Source organism: Anastrepha ludens, chromosome 3 (assembly GCF_028408465.1).
Source record: "Anastrepha ludens isolate Willacy chromosome 3, idAnaLude1.1, whole genome shotgun sequence".
Classification (NCBI taxonomy): Eukaryota; Metazoa; Arthropoda; class Insecta; order Diptera; family Tephritidae; genus Anastrepha; species Anastrepha ludens.
This window is the reverse complement of record NC_071499.1, coordinates 44,106,635-44,123,726: the sequence shown is the minus strand read 5'-3', so window position 1 is coordinate 44,123,726 and position 17,092 is coordinate 44,106,635. Positions and strand designations below refer to the sequence as shown.

The window sequence follows — 17,092 nt, the reverse complement described above, 5'->3', positions numbered from 1 at the left end:
ATCGGCGGAAAGTTCGTCTGCTCCAGCGGCTTTGTTGGTGAAGAGCCAAAAAACATCTCTCTACACATATTATCGCTCCCAGCCGTAGCATAGTGCAGAACTCACCTGCCTAATCCCCGATGACGTAACAGCCGAAGTGCACGTAGAACCCATAAAAAAGGATATTTCAAGCTCTTTTTGAGCAGAAGTAGATACATTTTATTCATTTCTAAAAATAAACTTGTATTTGGACCACCCTTAATCGTGTATGCGTGCATCGACACACTGAAATCTGTTCGCGCCATGACTTGTCTGCACAAAAAAAGAAAGAAATGCATAACTAAGAGAGTATCAGGCAGATACTACTCAATGTTGTTGAACCTTTATGCCTAAAAATTAAAAACAAAACTTAATTGAAAACAAACAACACTCGAATTTGTTATGATGCAAACTCAATGAAAGTTTGATTCACACAAAATATATTACCATCCAGTCGGTATACACCCAGAATTGTAAGTTTTCAAAAGCAAAAAACAAAAATACTGCATTCTCTAAAGATTCTTACAAAGGAATTTAAATAAAGAACGGCTCGTTGTGGCCAAAAACAAAGAAGCGCAGAATCGACATCAGTTATGATTTTTTTCATTTACTGGTACGGATACAGCTACATATGCTAAACCCTCATATACATATACACGCTGGCATACATATACATCTCCATGTTTATTAATCGGTTTTCTTTACGGAAAGCATTATTCTTGCACTTCAGTGTACAAGCAGAGTTGTAAAAAAACATTCGAGAATGATTTGTTTGTTTTCATCAACATACGTAATGTCTAACAGTAAATTACGAGCATTTCATAGAGTAACTTAACATGCGAAACTATTATTTAATTATTACGTTCCTAGAGTTGGTTTTTGCTTTAATTTTATTGCGATTTAAGTACATACAAACTAGAATTTGCAATTTACATTTTCCCATCCAATCTGAAACATTGTGGATAATTGCAGCGTGGAGGTGTAGGAAGCTGATGGTATGCAAGTGAATATCGTATATTTTATTTTTTATACAATAATTAATGAATATTTAAGATAAACAGCATTAAAAAGTTGTTAAACTTTAAACAAACAGATTCCCTGCGAAATTATTCCATCGATTTATTGTATTAAATTATCAACACGAAGGGTTGGCGATATGAAATTTGTTTATGGCTTTGTATTTTAAAAAGCAAAATGCTGGAAAACCCCACCTACTGCATGTTGCGGAAGTAGAAAAGCACCAGCACAGTGGCGGTAATAGAAATCTATGTAGTGATCGTCACTAATAAGTGCAAGTCACACCAATTTAGAATTGGAAGCATCTGTTGCAAACAGCAAAAAATACGCGGAACGTTACTTTTGAGGGTTTTAACCGTCGTGTTGTCCATGAAGATCTCCGGTATAAATCCTACGTTATGCGCAGAAGACAGTTTATGTAGAGATGATGAAGATGAATTGCGCTTCTTTTGCATTGGTCGAGCATTAGCTAAAATCATTAGGAAGATACTTTTTCAATTCTCTTACGGAACTGTCCGGCGTGGGAATTGGATGAACCCTGCACTTCATAAGCGCCGCATAATGGGGTTACGAAGAGAAATAAATGAGATTCCCTAAGGACTAAGGTCTAAGTTCGCTCTCGTGACCACGGATAAGAAGCTAGACCACCTTGAAGAGAAGTATAATGATGCAGTAGCTAGAGTCCAACATGGCTCTCTGCAGCGGGGCTGAAGTTGGCAGTACAAAAAACATAAGCGGTCCTCGTAACTGCGCAAAGATAAAACGAGTTCATGCAATTGCGGATAGGTGGCCATGAAATACTGTCGCAAGAAGGAATAAAGTATCAAGCGCAATGATTGATGCACGACTGTGCTTTAAGCAACACTTAGAAACTGTGGGTTCCAAAGCAGCGGCAGTCAACGGACTCAGACTCGTCTGTTAACGGACGTTGGACCTATAGACTTATCTCCAAAATTAGCCAATGGGTGACCTGAAGACACGGAGACGTAGACCACTATTTAACCCAAATATTGAGCGGTCACTGATATTTCTTGGAGTACCTCCATCGTTTTCACATGGAGGACACTCCGTTCTGTCCAAGCTACAACAATGCAATAGAAAGCGCGGAGCACGTGTTCTTCTTCTGTGACCGTTTCAACGAAGAACGCCGAACGCTTGAGTTAGCCTTGGGTGAACAGCTGAGCCCAGACAGCTTAATCAATAACATGTGTGCATCAAATGACTGTTGGAATGCAGTTAAAAGTTTTGCAAAGAGGATAATGCTGCATCTGCAACGCGCGGAGTGGCAGCGTAAAACGCAGAGAAAACCAAATCAGCCCGCAATAGGAGGTGGACTGTCTACAAACTGACAACAAATCACAGACGTTCGAGTCATGTGCACACGACGACATAAGACGGTATAATATTATCGCAACATTTTCGCAACAGACGAAATTTCCAGCCACTGTTATGGTTTTAGGTGTTGTGAGCAACAAAGAACATGACACGCCACCACGCTTGTTTACACAAGGATTTCGATAGTGAAATCCTGCATTGATAGTGTGCGCGGTGAAGCCCATATATCTTTCAGCAAGGCTCTACTCCTTCGCACAAAACAAAGGCGGCACAAGACTGGATGGCTAAAAATTTTCCAGACCGCATCACACCGAACTTACGACCGCTTAACTCTTCACTCCTTAATCCCCTGGATTACTACCATCCTTGTTCGGCGGCCGCCGTAGCCGAATAGGTTGGTGTGTGACTACCATACGCAAATAGCGGCCGTTCGAAGTCGGTTTGAAACTGTAGGTCCCTCCATTTGTGAGACAACATCTAGGAGAAGGAGCTCGGCCAAACACCCAAAAAGGGTGTATACGGCAATTATATATACATATATGTTTGAGGCTAACCTTTAAGCGACGTATTGAGTGTTCAGTAGAGAAGGCCGAAAAAGTAGCTGCGGCACTATCTCGGCTTGAACTCGGGAATGTCCAGAAAATAGCAAAGAAAACAGGTAAGAAGTGTTCTTTTGTACGGTGCACATATCTGGTCTGAAGCGCTGGATAAAACCTCATACGCACGCGAAATGCACCGGCTTTGCGGTATAAGAATATGTAGTGCGTTCCGAACTACGTCAGAAGAAGCAGTGCTTGTAATATCTGGGCATTGCCCAACAGAGATTTTGGCAAGAGAGTGAGCACGGTGGACCTATCGCTTGATTCCTTCTGTACGAAGATGGCTAGACAGACAACAAGGGGATGTGGATTTCCGCTTTATTCAAATATTGACAGGACACGACTGCTTCAAATTTTATTTACATAAATTCGGACACGAAGAGAACCCATACTGCACTTTCTGTACAAATGCAATTATTGAAGACGCAGATTATTGCTTTTTTGTCTGTCCGCAGTTTGAAGCTGAAAGGGTTGACTGGAGAAATAATTAAACTTAACAACCTGGTTTATATTATGCTTGAGTTCAAAGAAAACTGGTCCGCTGTTTGCAATGTAGCAAATAAAATCATCACAAAGTTGTGTCTCCCCCCTTCCACCTCCGCGAAGTAATAACTAGCGGCAGTGCCACCAACAAAGGGAAGCGGAGCAGGGTTGGGTTTTCGTGCGGTGAACCGAAAGGCAAGTTCCACACTTCGGCTTTCAATGATTTGTACCGCCTATACAACAACAACAAAAAATTCATATATATGTACGTATTTGGATATGTATGCAGACATTTCATATGTTTATATGTACATTTGTGCCGGTGCACGTGTGTACCCAATCGCTATCGCGTGCTACCGCTCAACAGAATTTATTTTAGTGCATTTATATTCGTAAACAAAACGAAATCAAATATGCAGCAAAAGAAAATGATCTGTTTAGGTCGGGGACCACAGCAGCTGCTGTCTGCTTGGGGGATCACAACAAGGAACTATTTTTAGCATATCCTGTTGCGTTGTGTTGCGTAGCTATGAAATGCTGGTGCAGTTCGCATGCAGTCAGTGAAAGGGCGCATACAAGTCACAATTAATAAGAATTCAAAGTCAATAACGAAATATATTCACACAAAAACAAATGCAAGACTAACTAAAAATATAAAGTTCAACGTTATTAAGTGATAAAATAAAAAATATATTAAAAATAAAAATCTAAATTAAAAAATAAAAACACAACATTCACTGCGTACTGCGCCATGTCTTCAGCGTTTGGTGTGCGTGGCATTGGACAGAGTTTCGGCATCAAGCTTTGTTGTTGCCGTGTGTGTACCTGTGTAAATTTTGGTTTTGTTAGTTCACGTGTGGGTCTTATAAAAATATTGCAACTTGTGTTGGCTACTTTGTGCGAAGGGCTGCTGGTGCGTTATGGTGTGCCAGCTGCAGATACTATTGGACAAGCATTGACCAGCATGCTGACCACGACCGCCTATTGCTTCACAACCACAGCCATACTGATGATATGCTATTGCTTCTCGGAGAAATCTTCAAGCCTAATTCGACAATCGCTCTTTGTAGGTGGCAGGCAAATGGAATTTTGCATGATCATAGACTAGAGATATCACACAAAATGCTGCATTTCCCATCAGTTATGTGGCATTTCGTTTATTGTTGTCAATGCTGATCTTTTATTTCGGGTATTCTTTACTTATGCACACAATTTTCCATGTAGGAGACCCTTTTCAATGCCGTCGCTTGCAGCATGTACTTCAGCTCCGCCAGTTATATGGGATTTGCTTGCGTGGTGTGGTTGCAACCGCAATTTCTGATACGTCCCGGTTTTTGGGCATACCCAGCCATGACAGCGGTATATGTGAGTACATAACTAACTACATTAGTTCGTAAGCATCTGTGGAATTTTAAAGAAGCAACTTATCTGACTTTAGCTGTTTTTACTTTTACTAAATCAATTGGTTTTCATTGAGGGGATTTTTAAGTGGCGGGTCCCAAACCCAGCGCACAAGCAGTTATCCTGGGATGCTTCGCCTTCTCACGTTGGTTCTCTCCCGAACGGGTGTTCGGAAGCTACCCAGATGATACTTGGGCTAATCCCGGAAGTTGTGAGCTGATTGAACCATATGTAGAAGAATCGTCCTGGCCACTCCCAAGTAAATGGCGATTAGTAACTTTCCGACTTGCGTGGACTTCTATATACATATGGAACCATCCTCCAAAAAAACAATCCAACCTAGAAGCTCTCTTGCCAAAAAGTGCTACTTTGAACTAAGTAGGCAAATGAGTAGTAAAGTCCTCTCTCGAAGAATAAAACTAACACTCTACCAGTATCAGCTGGTGGTAGCAGAGGAAGAGGAAGACCTCCTCTGCGTTGGTTAGGACTTGGCTTCACTTGGTGTGTCCAACTGGCTCCGGTTAGCACGAGAAAGAAACGACTGGTGCGCTTTGTTAAACTCGGTCAAAATCGCGTAAGCGGCTATCGCCCCAATTAAGAAGAAGAAGAAATCACTATGATGAAGATGGCGCGCATGGAATATTAAGCTTAAAACCCTCGTCACAGACAAATATCGATGAGCTTTCTGTAATTTTTCTAATGAAATGTCTGGCAGTTATTGCACCTTTAAAAGTAATCTGAAATAAATCACTATCTTCTGGAATTTTCATTAGTAACTGGTAACTAAACAGTGTATCCCCCAATGTTTAAAAGCAGCAAAAACTCAAAACTTTTTGAAACCTTTACAATGGAAGTAAAGACGTTCTTTGCCACTAAAATCCTAATTTCGTGCAATCAGCATGGATTCGTCACTGGACGATCCACAGTGTCTAATCTCGCCGTTTTTAGTGAATATTGCATTAGAGCCTTTACAGCAAGGCAGCAAATCGACTGCATTTAGAAAGATTTTTCCTAAGCTTACAACAGAGGCTCTCACAAAATTTTATTATACAAATTATCTTCACTTGGCGGCCACCGTTGGTTGGTTATTTAGAGTGGTGATTCTTCCAGAATCCAACTGGGGCTTCCGCACCATTTTGTTGCCAAATCCTCGTTACCAACTTGTGTACCAGTTATTAACGGCCTGACTATATCCAACCTGTGCGGTTTAAGAATCTTATTAGGTTGTGGACGTCTAAGCCAAACAGTTGTTCGAGACTCTCGAACAGCGGTTTGTTCTGCGTTAACATTCTGTCCTTCCATAGGGCAGAGGAAATGGAAGATTGTTTTCTTTTTCTCCGGTTGTTTACAACTGCGATAGTGTGTTTTGTGCGGGATACCCATTTTGGTTGCTTGTTCTCCGACAAACTAAAAGCCAGTTATGACTGCCGTTAGTCTCCAGGCGTCCCGTCTTTTCATGTTTAACAATATTCAAGATTGTTTGAGGTTATAGGTAGGCCATAACGTTCTGCTGATTTTGCATTTCGTCTGGTCTTTCCATCTACAATCCGCGATTCGAAGATATTTTAGGGAAATTGTACTCTTGACTGCACCTAATGGTGCAAATACCGATTCTGCAAGAGCTTTGTTCATGGCAGATCCCCCTCTTGCCAGTTCATCTGCTTTTTCGTTACCTTCAATATTCCGATGTCCCGGCACCCAGATTAAGGTAACTTTATGGTTTACACTCAAGGTGGAAAGGCTACTCCTACTTTGTTCCACCACCATAGAGGTTGTTGTAGCTGAATCCAGGGCCTGGATTGCAGCACGGCTATCCGAAAGAATAGCGATATTGCCCTTAAAAGATAAATCTACGATTAGTAGCCTACAAGCTTTGGGGAGACGCACAGATTTTTCAATTTTAAGTCTATGAGAATATATACCTGCTCCAACACCACAGTCCATTTTATAACCATCTGTATAGACTGTGATGTCGAAGTTGTTTAGAGAGAATCCCTTATTCCATTCCTCCTTAGATGGAAAGAGTGGTAAAATTCCTATTGAATATTACCGTCCACCGTAGCCGAACGGATTTGTGCGTGCCTACTATTCGAGATTCGGAGAACGAGGGTTCGAATCTCCGTGCATGAACATTAACCCATTGCCATGCCATTTAGCTCGACGAAACTCGGTTCTTTTCTTTTGTGTTGAAAATTCCAGTCCACATTTTGTGAGAGGAATTGCTCTGGCGCGTACACCCTTTTTGGGTGTTTGGCCGAGCTCCTCCTACTATTTGTGGTGTGCGTCTTGATGTTGTTCCACAAATGGAGGGACCTACAGTTTCAAACCGACTCCGAACCGGTAGATATTTTTATGAGGAGCTTTTTCATGGCAGAAATACACTCGGAGGTTTGCCATTGTCTGCCGAGGGGCCACCGCTATTAGAAAAATGTTTTTCTTAATTTTGGTGTTTCACCGAGATTCGAACCAACGTTCTCTCTGTGAATTCCGAATGTTAGTCACGCACCAACCCATTCGGCTACAATGGCCCATACCTCTACTTAAACTCGTCTCGCTCATATTTCAACAAATGCAAGTATCACAATGAGCCTTAGGGCTACCGAGTGTCTTGTGTTAAACAAGCAACCTGACTAACCTAACCTGACTTATTTCACCAAGCAACAAACCGAATGCTTCAAATAGGAATCAAACTGGAAATAATTTGCTTTCTGCGTTCCTTGGTACATCTTTGTATGATTAACAGTTTAAATATTGCATTGCTTGAAAGACAAAGAGCACTAAGCTGTGCATAAAAGTCCACAAATGCATATGTTTGTATCCATAGATTAGCTGTGTTTGTATATGTAAATACTAAAACTAAACCATTTTTTCCGTTTTTACAGTACATTGGATATGCCGCAGGTATATTACATGCCATTGATGGTTATTTAGCTTTTAGATATTACAGAGGATGTCGTTAGCTCAATAGTTTGGTAATGCCAAAGTAGTCACAATTTTGTTGTAAAACATTTTTGTATTCAGATGTTAAGATTTGTATATTACAATCAAAAAATTACATTTGTGTGTATCACACTTGAGGCACATACGTGTAGTTATGCACTACTTTAAACATTAATGTTATTATTTGATATTTTTGTATTTTAAAAATTTTATAAAAGTAAATGTAAAGTAAATAAAAACAAATTTTATATTTAATGGATGGAGTTATACGCTGTAAAAAAATGCATAAAATAAATTATTTGAATAAAAAAAAATCACTTTTTTAACTAGAACTGAAATGGTTATATCGTTGTTGTTTTTGGTATTTTTTTTCGAAGAACATAACACACTCCCAAAAAACGTTTGAGTAATGTCATTAAATTAATTACTTTTAGCAGGATATGCATACAAGTCCTTCTGGTAGCGTTTGTAGACCCAAGTATCGTGGAAACAACAACAACACAATTTACAGAAATACAAAATATCAAGCTTTCAGAGTTTCGCCGCTGTCGAGAGATTCCTTGTATTTTATTTTTCGTAACTTCAGTCGATTTTCTTAAGCGCCTTAAATTTTCTGAAGGCAGAAAAATAAATTGATTAAATTTTTGAAGTTTATATATGAATTTCGCATATACTTACTTCAACTTTTTGTATGCTTCGTCCGATTCGTAGTCCGCCTTCAGTAATGCTATGCGCACCCAACGCGGCCGCTCATGTATCACTTTGTGTATAACGAATTTTAAACCCAACAGCAAATGTTCAAAAAGTATAAAGGTAATATCCGGCATTTGAGGAAATAGTTTAGAGAAAAACCCTCTGCGGTGGTGGTAAACGAGTAAGATTTGGCGAAGTAGAAAAATTAATTTTAGTATTTACAGGTTTTTTAAAGAAATAAAGAAAAGTTTGAATAAAAAGTTGATTCAGGTCTGTTCATGTTAAATTATCAATTTTTGGTGTTCATGTATCCAAACAAATTGCAAGGTAGGGGAAAGTGAGAGAGCAAAATGACATTTAATTTTGAGGGGAAGTTTTTGCTGAATAAATGTTTACTTGTAAGAATTTGGTAGTGAGAAAAACAGCTGAATGCAAAGTAAAAATTAACGCGAATTGAATTAAAGTTCTAAATTTAAATAAAATTTGTGATTAAAATACAGAATGTAAGTAAATATATTTTAGATAAAATTTATAAAGAATTATTTAAATAAATAATTTATTAAATAGGAACCGACCAATGATATAGAGGGATGTACTTCTGCATCACAGCCTCCAGTCACCGTTGCTGCAATTTCCGAATACAAATCGAAAGCGTTGAAGGTATCAATTGTGTTTTATAATTGTACTTCTTGGTTATAAACTTATTTGGCAACATATATACACACATACATACATAGACGGATGCAAGGAAAATATGAAGAAAGCTGTAATTGCCACAATACAATTATACCCGTATATATATATAATTGGCGCGTACACCCTTTTTGGGTGTTTGGCCGAGCTCCTTCTCCTATTTGTGGTGTGCGTCTTGATGTTGTTCCACAAATGGAAGGACCTACAGTTTCAAGCCGACTCCGAACGGCAAATATTTTTATGAGGAGCTTTTTCATGGCAGAAATACACTCAGAGGCTTGCAATTGCCTGCCGAGGGGCGACCGCTATTAGAAAAATGTTTTTCTTAATTTTGGTGTTTCACCGAGATTCGAATCTACGTTCTCTCTGTGAGTTCCGAATGGTAGCCACGTACCAACCCATTCGGCTACGGCGGCCGCCACAATACAATTGCGAATAGAATTTTGCTCATCTGACAGCGATGCTGAAATGGAGCAAATTATTGTGGACAAAATACAATCACGCGATGATAAGCTCGTTATTTTGCATTTTAAATAAAATGTATGTAAGTATGCAAATACATACTTTTTTTTAATTTAATGCGAGGTAGTTCAAAAAAAATTTCACTTTTTGTGATTTTTCCCGCCAACAATTTAATCAGTTGTTCGTAAAACTTGCAAATTGTTACTGGTTTTGCGTTTATGTACTTTTCTGATATTTTTCTCTTTCACAGCGAATTCTCGCAAATTAAGTTACTGGATAATTTTTACATGAACGGACCTAATATTAGTAAAGCAAAATCTATACATTATTTGTAAGTATATATTCTTTTTGTAGGAAAAAGTTCGTTCTAATAACCTACTTGAAGAGTAGATTAGATTCAATTTGTTTGTTGTCTGCTTATTGGAATTATTTTTTACATTTTAATTCTAAAAAGGTTAAACTTAACTAGGCGCTTAGGAGAGATATACTTCGGAAATCTGCACATTTCCATAAACTTAACTTTATAAAACTAGCCTTGAAAATGTTAAAAAAGTGCAAGTGTTAAATCATTTACTCAACTCACTTCACATTTGGTTGCAAATATAGCAGACCACAATTGCTCAATATCGCCATCACAGACAGCAATTCAAATGCGGACTGCCAAGCGCTAATATTCTTAGCACGTCGTCCAAAAGGTCGCTTGAATATATTGCATAACTATTTAGAAAGCAGAAAGCCAGTGCATATTATTTGTAAAGTACTCATCAACATAAAGATATTACACACCTACCTTAAACAAATCAATATGCATCGCAAAAACGTTATTTATTAAAGCGCCGAATGCAGCGAATGGTGCTACAGCAGCAAACAAAACCACATAACCAAATTGTATACACATTTGCAGATAGTCCTCATAGGTCGATTGATACTGATCGAGACCAGCTTCGTAGAAACATTGCTCATAACGCGCCAAATCCGTTACATTATTCTTTACTTCCTCATCGATTTCTTTATGCAAATATTTTACGAATTTCTGCCGCAATACCGCTAAGAGAGGAATACCAATTTCTTGAGCAATGCAAACAATCTGTTGATAGAATAAAAACAAATATGTGTACATAGAGCATATTGGGAACCGTTACGAATTGTAAATAGCATGAGATACCTGGAAGATAAGCAACTGCATCATCAACTGGTATTTCAGTTGCTTCAAATCTTGCAGCACAAATGCAATATAGAATAATGAGAAAAAATTGTTGACGATTTCAAAAAGCATTAATTTATTCACACGATGGCGATCGTACTGAGAACGTGTACGATGATTCTCTTGGTCAGTCAAAAATGTAGCTAATTTCTCGTAGGCCCAAGAGAAAATGGCAATGAGTATTGATTGTACGATCACAGGGATGTAGAGTAGCCACGAGTCAGCGCCTAAAAATATTTTTGTTTTAAAAATATTAGACTTAATGTCTGACCGAGCATTAGTTTCAATGAAAACTCACCAAAATCTGCCAAGACTTCCGCTTCAATCTGAAACTGATATAAGGCAAAGTAAGCAGCAGCAGCTACGCACATGAGCACCACAGGGTAAGAGACACAATACATTTGCAGATAAGTGTATCGCATTGGATATTGCAACATCATTTTGCCTGTTATTGGATCTTGTTTAAGGACACCGTGATAGGCAGAGCGCGGTTTGTCAAGACTACTCATCTCGATATTACCCCAACGATAGGAATAACCGGAACACTTGCGCTTCCACAGTTCAAGAAATATCTGAGAGTGAATAAAATTTAAAATATACAATAATTTTAAAAATTTAAAACAGCAACTCGTTTGAAACCTGATAACTTGAACATTAATCCATAAAAATGTATTTAAAAGAATCATATGATACTAAATAAAAACTTGACAATATTCAACTGCTCAAGTTTCATCAGGAGGTGTATACATATACGAAAATCCACTACCGTAGTCCATAGCACATAGAAACTGCAAACCAATGACAAATTCACATTCCACACATATTGCAGCATACCGAAAATTGCCGGAAATATCAGCGCCTTTGTGTAGAACTCAGTAAAGCCGAAATAGAGGCCAATGCTTGACCCAAAATAGTTGCATATATCTTCAATAGGGAACTGACGACGTCTCCAATCAAATGCGAATCTATCTAAATATTCCTATGATAAGGCGAAAGCAATATTCATTTTATGTTATCAAGTAAAACCTTAGCTTTCAAGCTTACAATGTTGTGCAGTGGAAAGAAATCTTCAATTATGCCATTACGAATATATGACATAATTGCCGGTTTGACCATATCCTTAATGAGCACAGGACCCTCGCATTCGCGCACAATGTCTGCCGGCGTCATACCAGGCAACAGATAATCGGATATACAATCACAATTGAATTTTTGCATACTGCCGGTGATGGTTAGTTTACTCAATTCGGCTTCATCGGCGAAGCGCAGCAAAGTCTCTGTACTGGCCGACAAATAAAGGTATTTTTCTGTCTTACTGTAAGTGAAGAAAAAGGTAACAATAACTTTTTAAATAAAGTTCAATACGTACGTATCAACATAAATTAGTACCGAGATAATAATTGGCATTGGTGTGTAGAAACTAAAACTCGTTTGGCAAATTAACTTACTATAGATATTATAACAAAAAACTAGATAGGCTTATAAAACTAAAATAGAATTGAACGGAAAAATTCCCTTTAATTTCTTGCCAGAATTCATTGACCTTCATTTTGCTTTGGTATAAAAAAAATTTTTAGTAAAAATATATATATTTTTTTTTAATTTCCTAGGAATTTTAAAAATACTCTTGGTAGCTATCTTCCGAAGTACGAAAGCTTTTACTTCACTTTCAAGTTGAATTCTCGAAACTGTGATTGATTTATTATGCCATTTACCCCGCGCAACCAAACCACTCGACACCGACTGCTATAGGATCATACATATGGCACATTTATGGGAAATTTATTTTAAAAAAATTCAACTATCAGAGGTTAGGGCTTAATGTAGGCACACAAACAACTTGCGCATATTCACACACACCTTACGACCTCGAGTGTTGTAAGAACTTTAAACTCTTGTATTATCTTTTCCACATCTTGGCAGTGGCGCAACTTGGCCTTCTCTGAGAATATTATTACGGCATAAGTCTGAAAAATATACACATTAACTCAGAACGTATGTATTGAAGTGAAGAGGGTGAGGTTAATTACCTTCTCGAAATCAGGTACATCTATGGACTGCTTTTGTCTAATGCTCCGCTGCCGCCGGAACAACTGATTTTCGATAATTGAAGTAATGCGTGGACCTAGTATAATTAAAGTTACATATAAATAATTTCATAAGACCTTGAAGAAATTAAAAAAAAAATACGTGAATTTTAAAGTAATACACACTTTTGGCACCATCTGACATTTTCCACTCTTTATTATATTAATAAGTATATGTATATAATAATTTTGGCCGCCTCTTCATTACCAACAATTATCACCTACAACAACTTTTTGGCAATGCGCGAAAAGGCACTAGCAATACTTGAAAAATACACAAATATATAGACCTATTTGATATGGTGTAAGATAAATAAACAAATAAACAACAAACATGCGGTAAGAATTGTCAGAATAACTAAACACCAACAGCAACAATTCGATATGATGCTATCATCTTTGGCGGTATTTGTGTTTTTGGTATGTAGAGGCGCGCTCTCGGTCTTTGGTTGCTTGCCAACTGCACCGCCTTGCATGCGATCCCAATCCCAGAGTACTTCAGTCTCTGGATCATGCGGATAATTGTTGTTTTCTATTAAATTAATTAAAAAACATACATTGATCCAAATTAAAGTGTTTTATATATGTTAAATGTTATATTACTCGGCGAATTGTGTGCGCTGGGAGGGAAAAACATCAGTTATATTATATTAGTTTTAGCACAAATATGGCAACGCTTTCTCTGTGCAAATGTCAGTTGGATATGATTTTCTCAACTTCACTTTGTTTATATTTTCCTTTCCCTTTCGCTATTATTGTTACTTGGAAATCTCTTTTCGCCGATCGCTGTGATGCAATTTGCCGTTTATTTAATAAATTCCGCTGGTGAAAGTTAAAATTGAAGGCGAGATAGTAAATTAAATATTTCTGTATCAAAGTTATATAGCCTAGTGTGAATTTGTTTTCAAAACTAAAGTGCAAAGTGTGAAAAACCGAATAGTGATTGACAATGGAGCAATCGATAAGAGAAAGAGATCCATAAAGTAAAGAAGTATTAAAATCAGGTAAATTGAGAATATCTAGGAAGATCTCGTGATTTGTATTCATTAAATTTACTCTAATTCAGCCGATTATATGTTTACCGGCTGCTGGGTGTGTGTTAACGAAGTTCCTAACAACGGCACACCATTACACCGCTGATAGTGCCGCAGCACCTAACCTCGAAAGCGCATTCGGGCGTAACCGAGCAATGATTGAGAGTGTATGAGCACATATTAAATTTCTAAAAAATACGTTAAAGTGCTTAGATAAAATGCAGTGTCTAATTCCGAAATGGTCAGATGTTCGCGTGCTTCCCTTCCGAATGACTACCTCGCAAAAGGTAAGAAGCGTAGTTAAAAGTGCAAAGTCTACATATTGCAGTTAATAAATGTTTGCTTAATTGCTAACCTTTCTACTCAGGTTGTTTTCTTCTCGCTCACCGCTGGTGTAGCTTTAATTGGCGTGCTTGCGCGTTTTCTGCGACGCCGAAAACCACCACGTCCGCCCCGTCGAACACGAAAATATACAGGGCGTCGCGCGCGAAACAGCATGCGCAGCCCCAATGACATGATATCTATAGCTGGCTCTAAAGCATCTGCACGCTCGGGGAGTCCACCTGGCTCTACTGTTGCCTACTCGGATCGTATGTCCATGGCATCAGGATCTGTAGGCGGTGGCGCACTCGTGTCCGCTTCACAAAGTCAAACAGGCGCAATTATTATACACTTGACCGCCCAACAGTTAGGTGTGATGGGTATGGAAGCATTAGATACAGTTATTAATTATTGGGAAGATGCGTTGGCTGCACACAACTCACCAGGCGGTGTGCCCGCTTTGCTAACGACGGCTGAGGAGTCTGAGTTTTGTCGGGAAATACAGAATTTGCTAGATATGGCCTACACATTGCAGGAGCAAAGTGAACTACTATTCTTGGACCAGCGTTCAGTACTGTTTCGTGATGAGCCATCTATAGATGAATTAGAAGAAGATGGTATGGGTCATGCGCTGGAGAATGGTATCGACGAAGATAAACATTCGCACAGGTCGATAATGAGCCGAACGGGCTCTGATCCCAATTTTGATTCTGCCGAAAGTTTTGCATCAGCGCTAGATCAGGTGGCTGATATGCGTGATTTCGAGGAATTTGTTGAAACATCTTACGAACAATACCCTTTGTACAATGCCGCCCTAAAACATCATGAAGAAACGCCTATTCCCTACCGCACTATACGGGCGGATTTGGTGCACTGTTCTAGTGATACAGAATATTTGGTTAAACTGCATTGTGTGCGCTTGGCATTTCAATATTTGTTCAAAGTAAGCAGTAATGTGTTTTAAAAGAATATATTTTTTTAAAACAAAAAAAATGTAACTGCGTCTATGCCTTTTTAGGACCCCACTATCGGGCAATGGGTTTGCGATACCGGACGTCAAATACTTACGGATCTACTCTGCCTAGGCGATAAGGATACCAAGGAGTTTCTTGTAGGCTACGAGGATATGATCACCTATTTGCAGAATCCCAATAATTGGGACGAAATACAGAAAGAGTTGGAGGCTCGTAATGTGAAAGCGATGACTTTTTATGATATCTGTTTGGATTTCATTGTGTTGGACTCATTCCGTGATTTAGATGCGCCGCCTGCAAGCGTGACAGCGGTCGTACAAAACCGATTTCTTTCAAATGGATTTAAAGAAATGGTAAGTTAAACAATATTTTATAATTGTGTGCATGGCATATTTTATTGCTTATTGAAAACCACATATGCTTGGCAGCTGAAGCAATAAATATGATAAACAATTTCGTAACGCTATTACAGCAGTAATAGTATAAACAATAAGCAAATACCTATCCAAGAATGAGCAAATACATATAAGTGTGAACTACTTGCTACGATATATAAATATATAATGCATACTTTTAGGCACTTTATTAATGTATTTGTACTATATATAATATCACAGGCTCTAAGTACAGCTGTATGGTCTGTTCTAAAAGCGAAGCAACATGGACTCAAATATCCGAATGGCTTTATGGCTCACTTCTATAACATCTCAGAGCAATTATCACCACTAATGGCCTGGGGTTTCTTTGGACCCGATGAAAATTTGCGAGATATATGTCATTATTTTCGTGACCAGATGCTCGGGTTCCTGGCGGATATTTTTAGTTTTCAAACAAGTCGTTACACAACTGTCGAAGAGTTTGCCGAAGATATACTGCAGCATATGAAGACACGTGTGAACAATATTGGTGCGAAATTTTGTCAATAGAAGTGCGAAGCTGTAATTTATGTAGTTTAGAATTTAATTTTAAAATTTAATTTTTTTCAAGGCTACTGCAAGCATAATGTCAAGCGGAGCTAGGGCAACAATTTATTGCATACATAATTTTCTTTTCTCTATGAAGTAATTCATATTTTTATTATTATTGAACCACTTTTATTATTCCACTTGTTAGAGAGCGTAGATGCTCACTGTGCATGAAATGTGCTTAAACAAGAAAAGTGAAGAGCTTCTACCACCACTTTAGTGTGTTCTTCACTTTTTAGTATGTATGTAGTAAGAGCAAATATACATAAAGTATATGTAAAGTACTCGCTGATATGCTTTCCTTTTTTCTAGGTTATAGGAAGAAACTTTGTTACGATTATGTAATTAATTTAAAATTATACGATACAAATCGGCACTATACTAAGTTGTTATTGGTGAGACGCAAAGAAAATGTGACTAAAAAATGTATTTTATTTAATTTGTTATGAGAAGCGGCGTAACGGAAAGAACGGAATTTGAATTAGTTTAAAAAAGATAGACTAATTGTTGTTAGTATAGAAATTGAACAAAAAATGCGAGACGTGGCAAAAGGACCATAAAATATACATAATTTTTTTTTTCTTTAAAACTTATATGTTTGCGTAGGTTTGGTGAATGTAATATTTTACTTAAAATCTAATAGTGAAATAAACTTAGTATAGCCACAAATATACGACAAAACGATACCCAAGTTTGTTAACGATTTCCACACGCACTTCATGTTCAAATATTAAAAAAAGTATTGTTACCAAGTAACAAGCGCATTTAAATTCTATGATTCTTCTGAGCTTTCTGTGTCACATTTCGATATTTGCTTTATTTTATATGAAAAACAATCTATTAACATAGCGAATATATTTCAGTTA

The 17,092-nt window shown here is 37.9% G+C and overlaps 3 protein-coding genes across 3 annotated transcripts; 2 read left to right on the top strand and 1 right to left on the bottom strand.

The window, feature by feature from the left end:
• Window positions 1-3,945: 3,945 nt before the first annotated feature.
• Window positions 3,946-7,825, top strand: LOC128857845 (protein singles bar). Its single transcript, XM_054093628.1, has 3 exons — window positions 3,946-4,518; window positions 4,677-4,817; window positions 7,736-7,825. The coding sequence occupies exons 1-3, from the start codon at window positions 4,204-4,206 to the stop codon at window positions 7,811-7,813; spliced, it is 534 nt and encodes a 177-aa protein (XP_053949603.1). The 5' UTR covers window positions 3,946-4,203; the 3' UTR covers window positions 7,814-7,825.
• Window positions 7,826-7,858: 33 nt separating this feature from the next.
• Window positions 7,859-13,633, bottom strand: LOC128857843 (anoctamin-8). The gene is made up of 12 exons (XM_054093625.1): window positions 13,536-13,633; window positions 13,059-13,464; window positions 12,876-12,970; window positions 12,706-12,812; window positions 11,890-12,160; window positions 11,612-11,824; window positions 11,144-11,417; window positions 10,807-11,072; window positions 10,432-10,728; window positions 10,225-10,358; window positions 8,472-8,648; window positions 7,859-8,406 (listed from the first exon to the last, which is right to left on the bottom strand). The coding sequence occupies exons 2-12, from the start codon at window positions 13,075-13,077 to the stop codon at window positions 8,376-8,378; spliced, it is 1,884 nt and encodes a 627-aa protein (XP_053949600.1). The 5' UTR covers window positions 13,078-13,464; window positions 13,536-13,633; the 3' UTR covers window positions 7,859-8,375.
• Window positions 13,634-13,699: 66 nt separating this feature from the next.
• On the top strand, window positions 13,700-16,510 carry LOC128857844 (mitoguardin). Its single transcript, XM_054093627.1, has 5 exons — window positions 13,700-13,936; window positions 13,999-14,253; window positions 14,334-15,230; window positions 15,306-15,614; window positions 15,879-16,510. The coding sequence occupies exons 2-5, from the start codon at window positions 14,185-14,187 to the stop codon at window positions 16,185-16,187; spliced, it is 1,584 nt and encodes a 527-aa protein (XP_053949602.1). The 5' UTR covers window positions 13,700-13,936; window positions 13,999-14,184; the 3' UTR covers window positions 16,188-16,510.
• Window positions 16,511-17,092: the final 582 nt, after the last annotated feature.

Excerpts from the sequence above, each read along its gene's own strand:
- LOC128857844 (XM_054093627.1), top strand. The coding sequence starts at position 14,185 with ATGCAGTGTCTAATTCCGAAATGGTCAGATGTTCGCGTGCTTCCCTTC. Across the intron at positions 14,254-14,333 it reads GAATGACTACCTCGCAAAAG|GTTGTTTTCTTCTCGCTCAC; the intron begins GTAAGAAGCGTA and ends CTTTCTACTCAG. Across the intron at positions 15,615-15,878 it reads CAAATGGATTTAAAGAAATG|GCTCTAAGTACAGCTGTATG; the intron begins GTAAGTTAAACA and ends ATAATATCACAG.
- LOC128857843 (XM_054093625.1), bottom strand. Across the intron at positions 11,073-11,143 it reads GGAAGTCTTGGCAGATTTTG|GCGCTGACTCGTGGCTACTC; the intron begins GTGAGTTTTCAT and ends AAATATTTTTAG. Across the intron at positions 10,359-10,431 it reads TGCATATTGATTTGTTTAAG|TTATGCAATATATTCAAGCG; the intron begins GTAGGTGTGTAA and ends CTTTCTAAATAG.
- LOC128857845 (XM_054093628.1), top strand. The coding sequence starts at position 4,204 with ATGTCTTCAGCGTTTGGTGTGCGTGGCATTGGACAGAGTTTCGGCATC. Across the intron at positions 4,519-4,676 it reads TAATTCGACAATCGCTCTTT|GAGACCCTTTTCAATGCCGT; the intron begins GTAGGTGGCAGG and ends TTTTCCATGTAG. Across the intron at positions 4,818-7,735 it reads CAGCCATGACAGCGGTATAT|TACATTGGATATGCCGCAGG; the intron begins GTGAGTACATAA and ends CCGTTTTTACAG.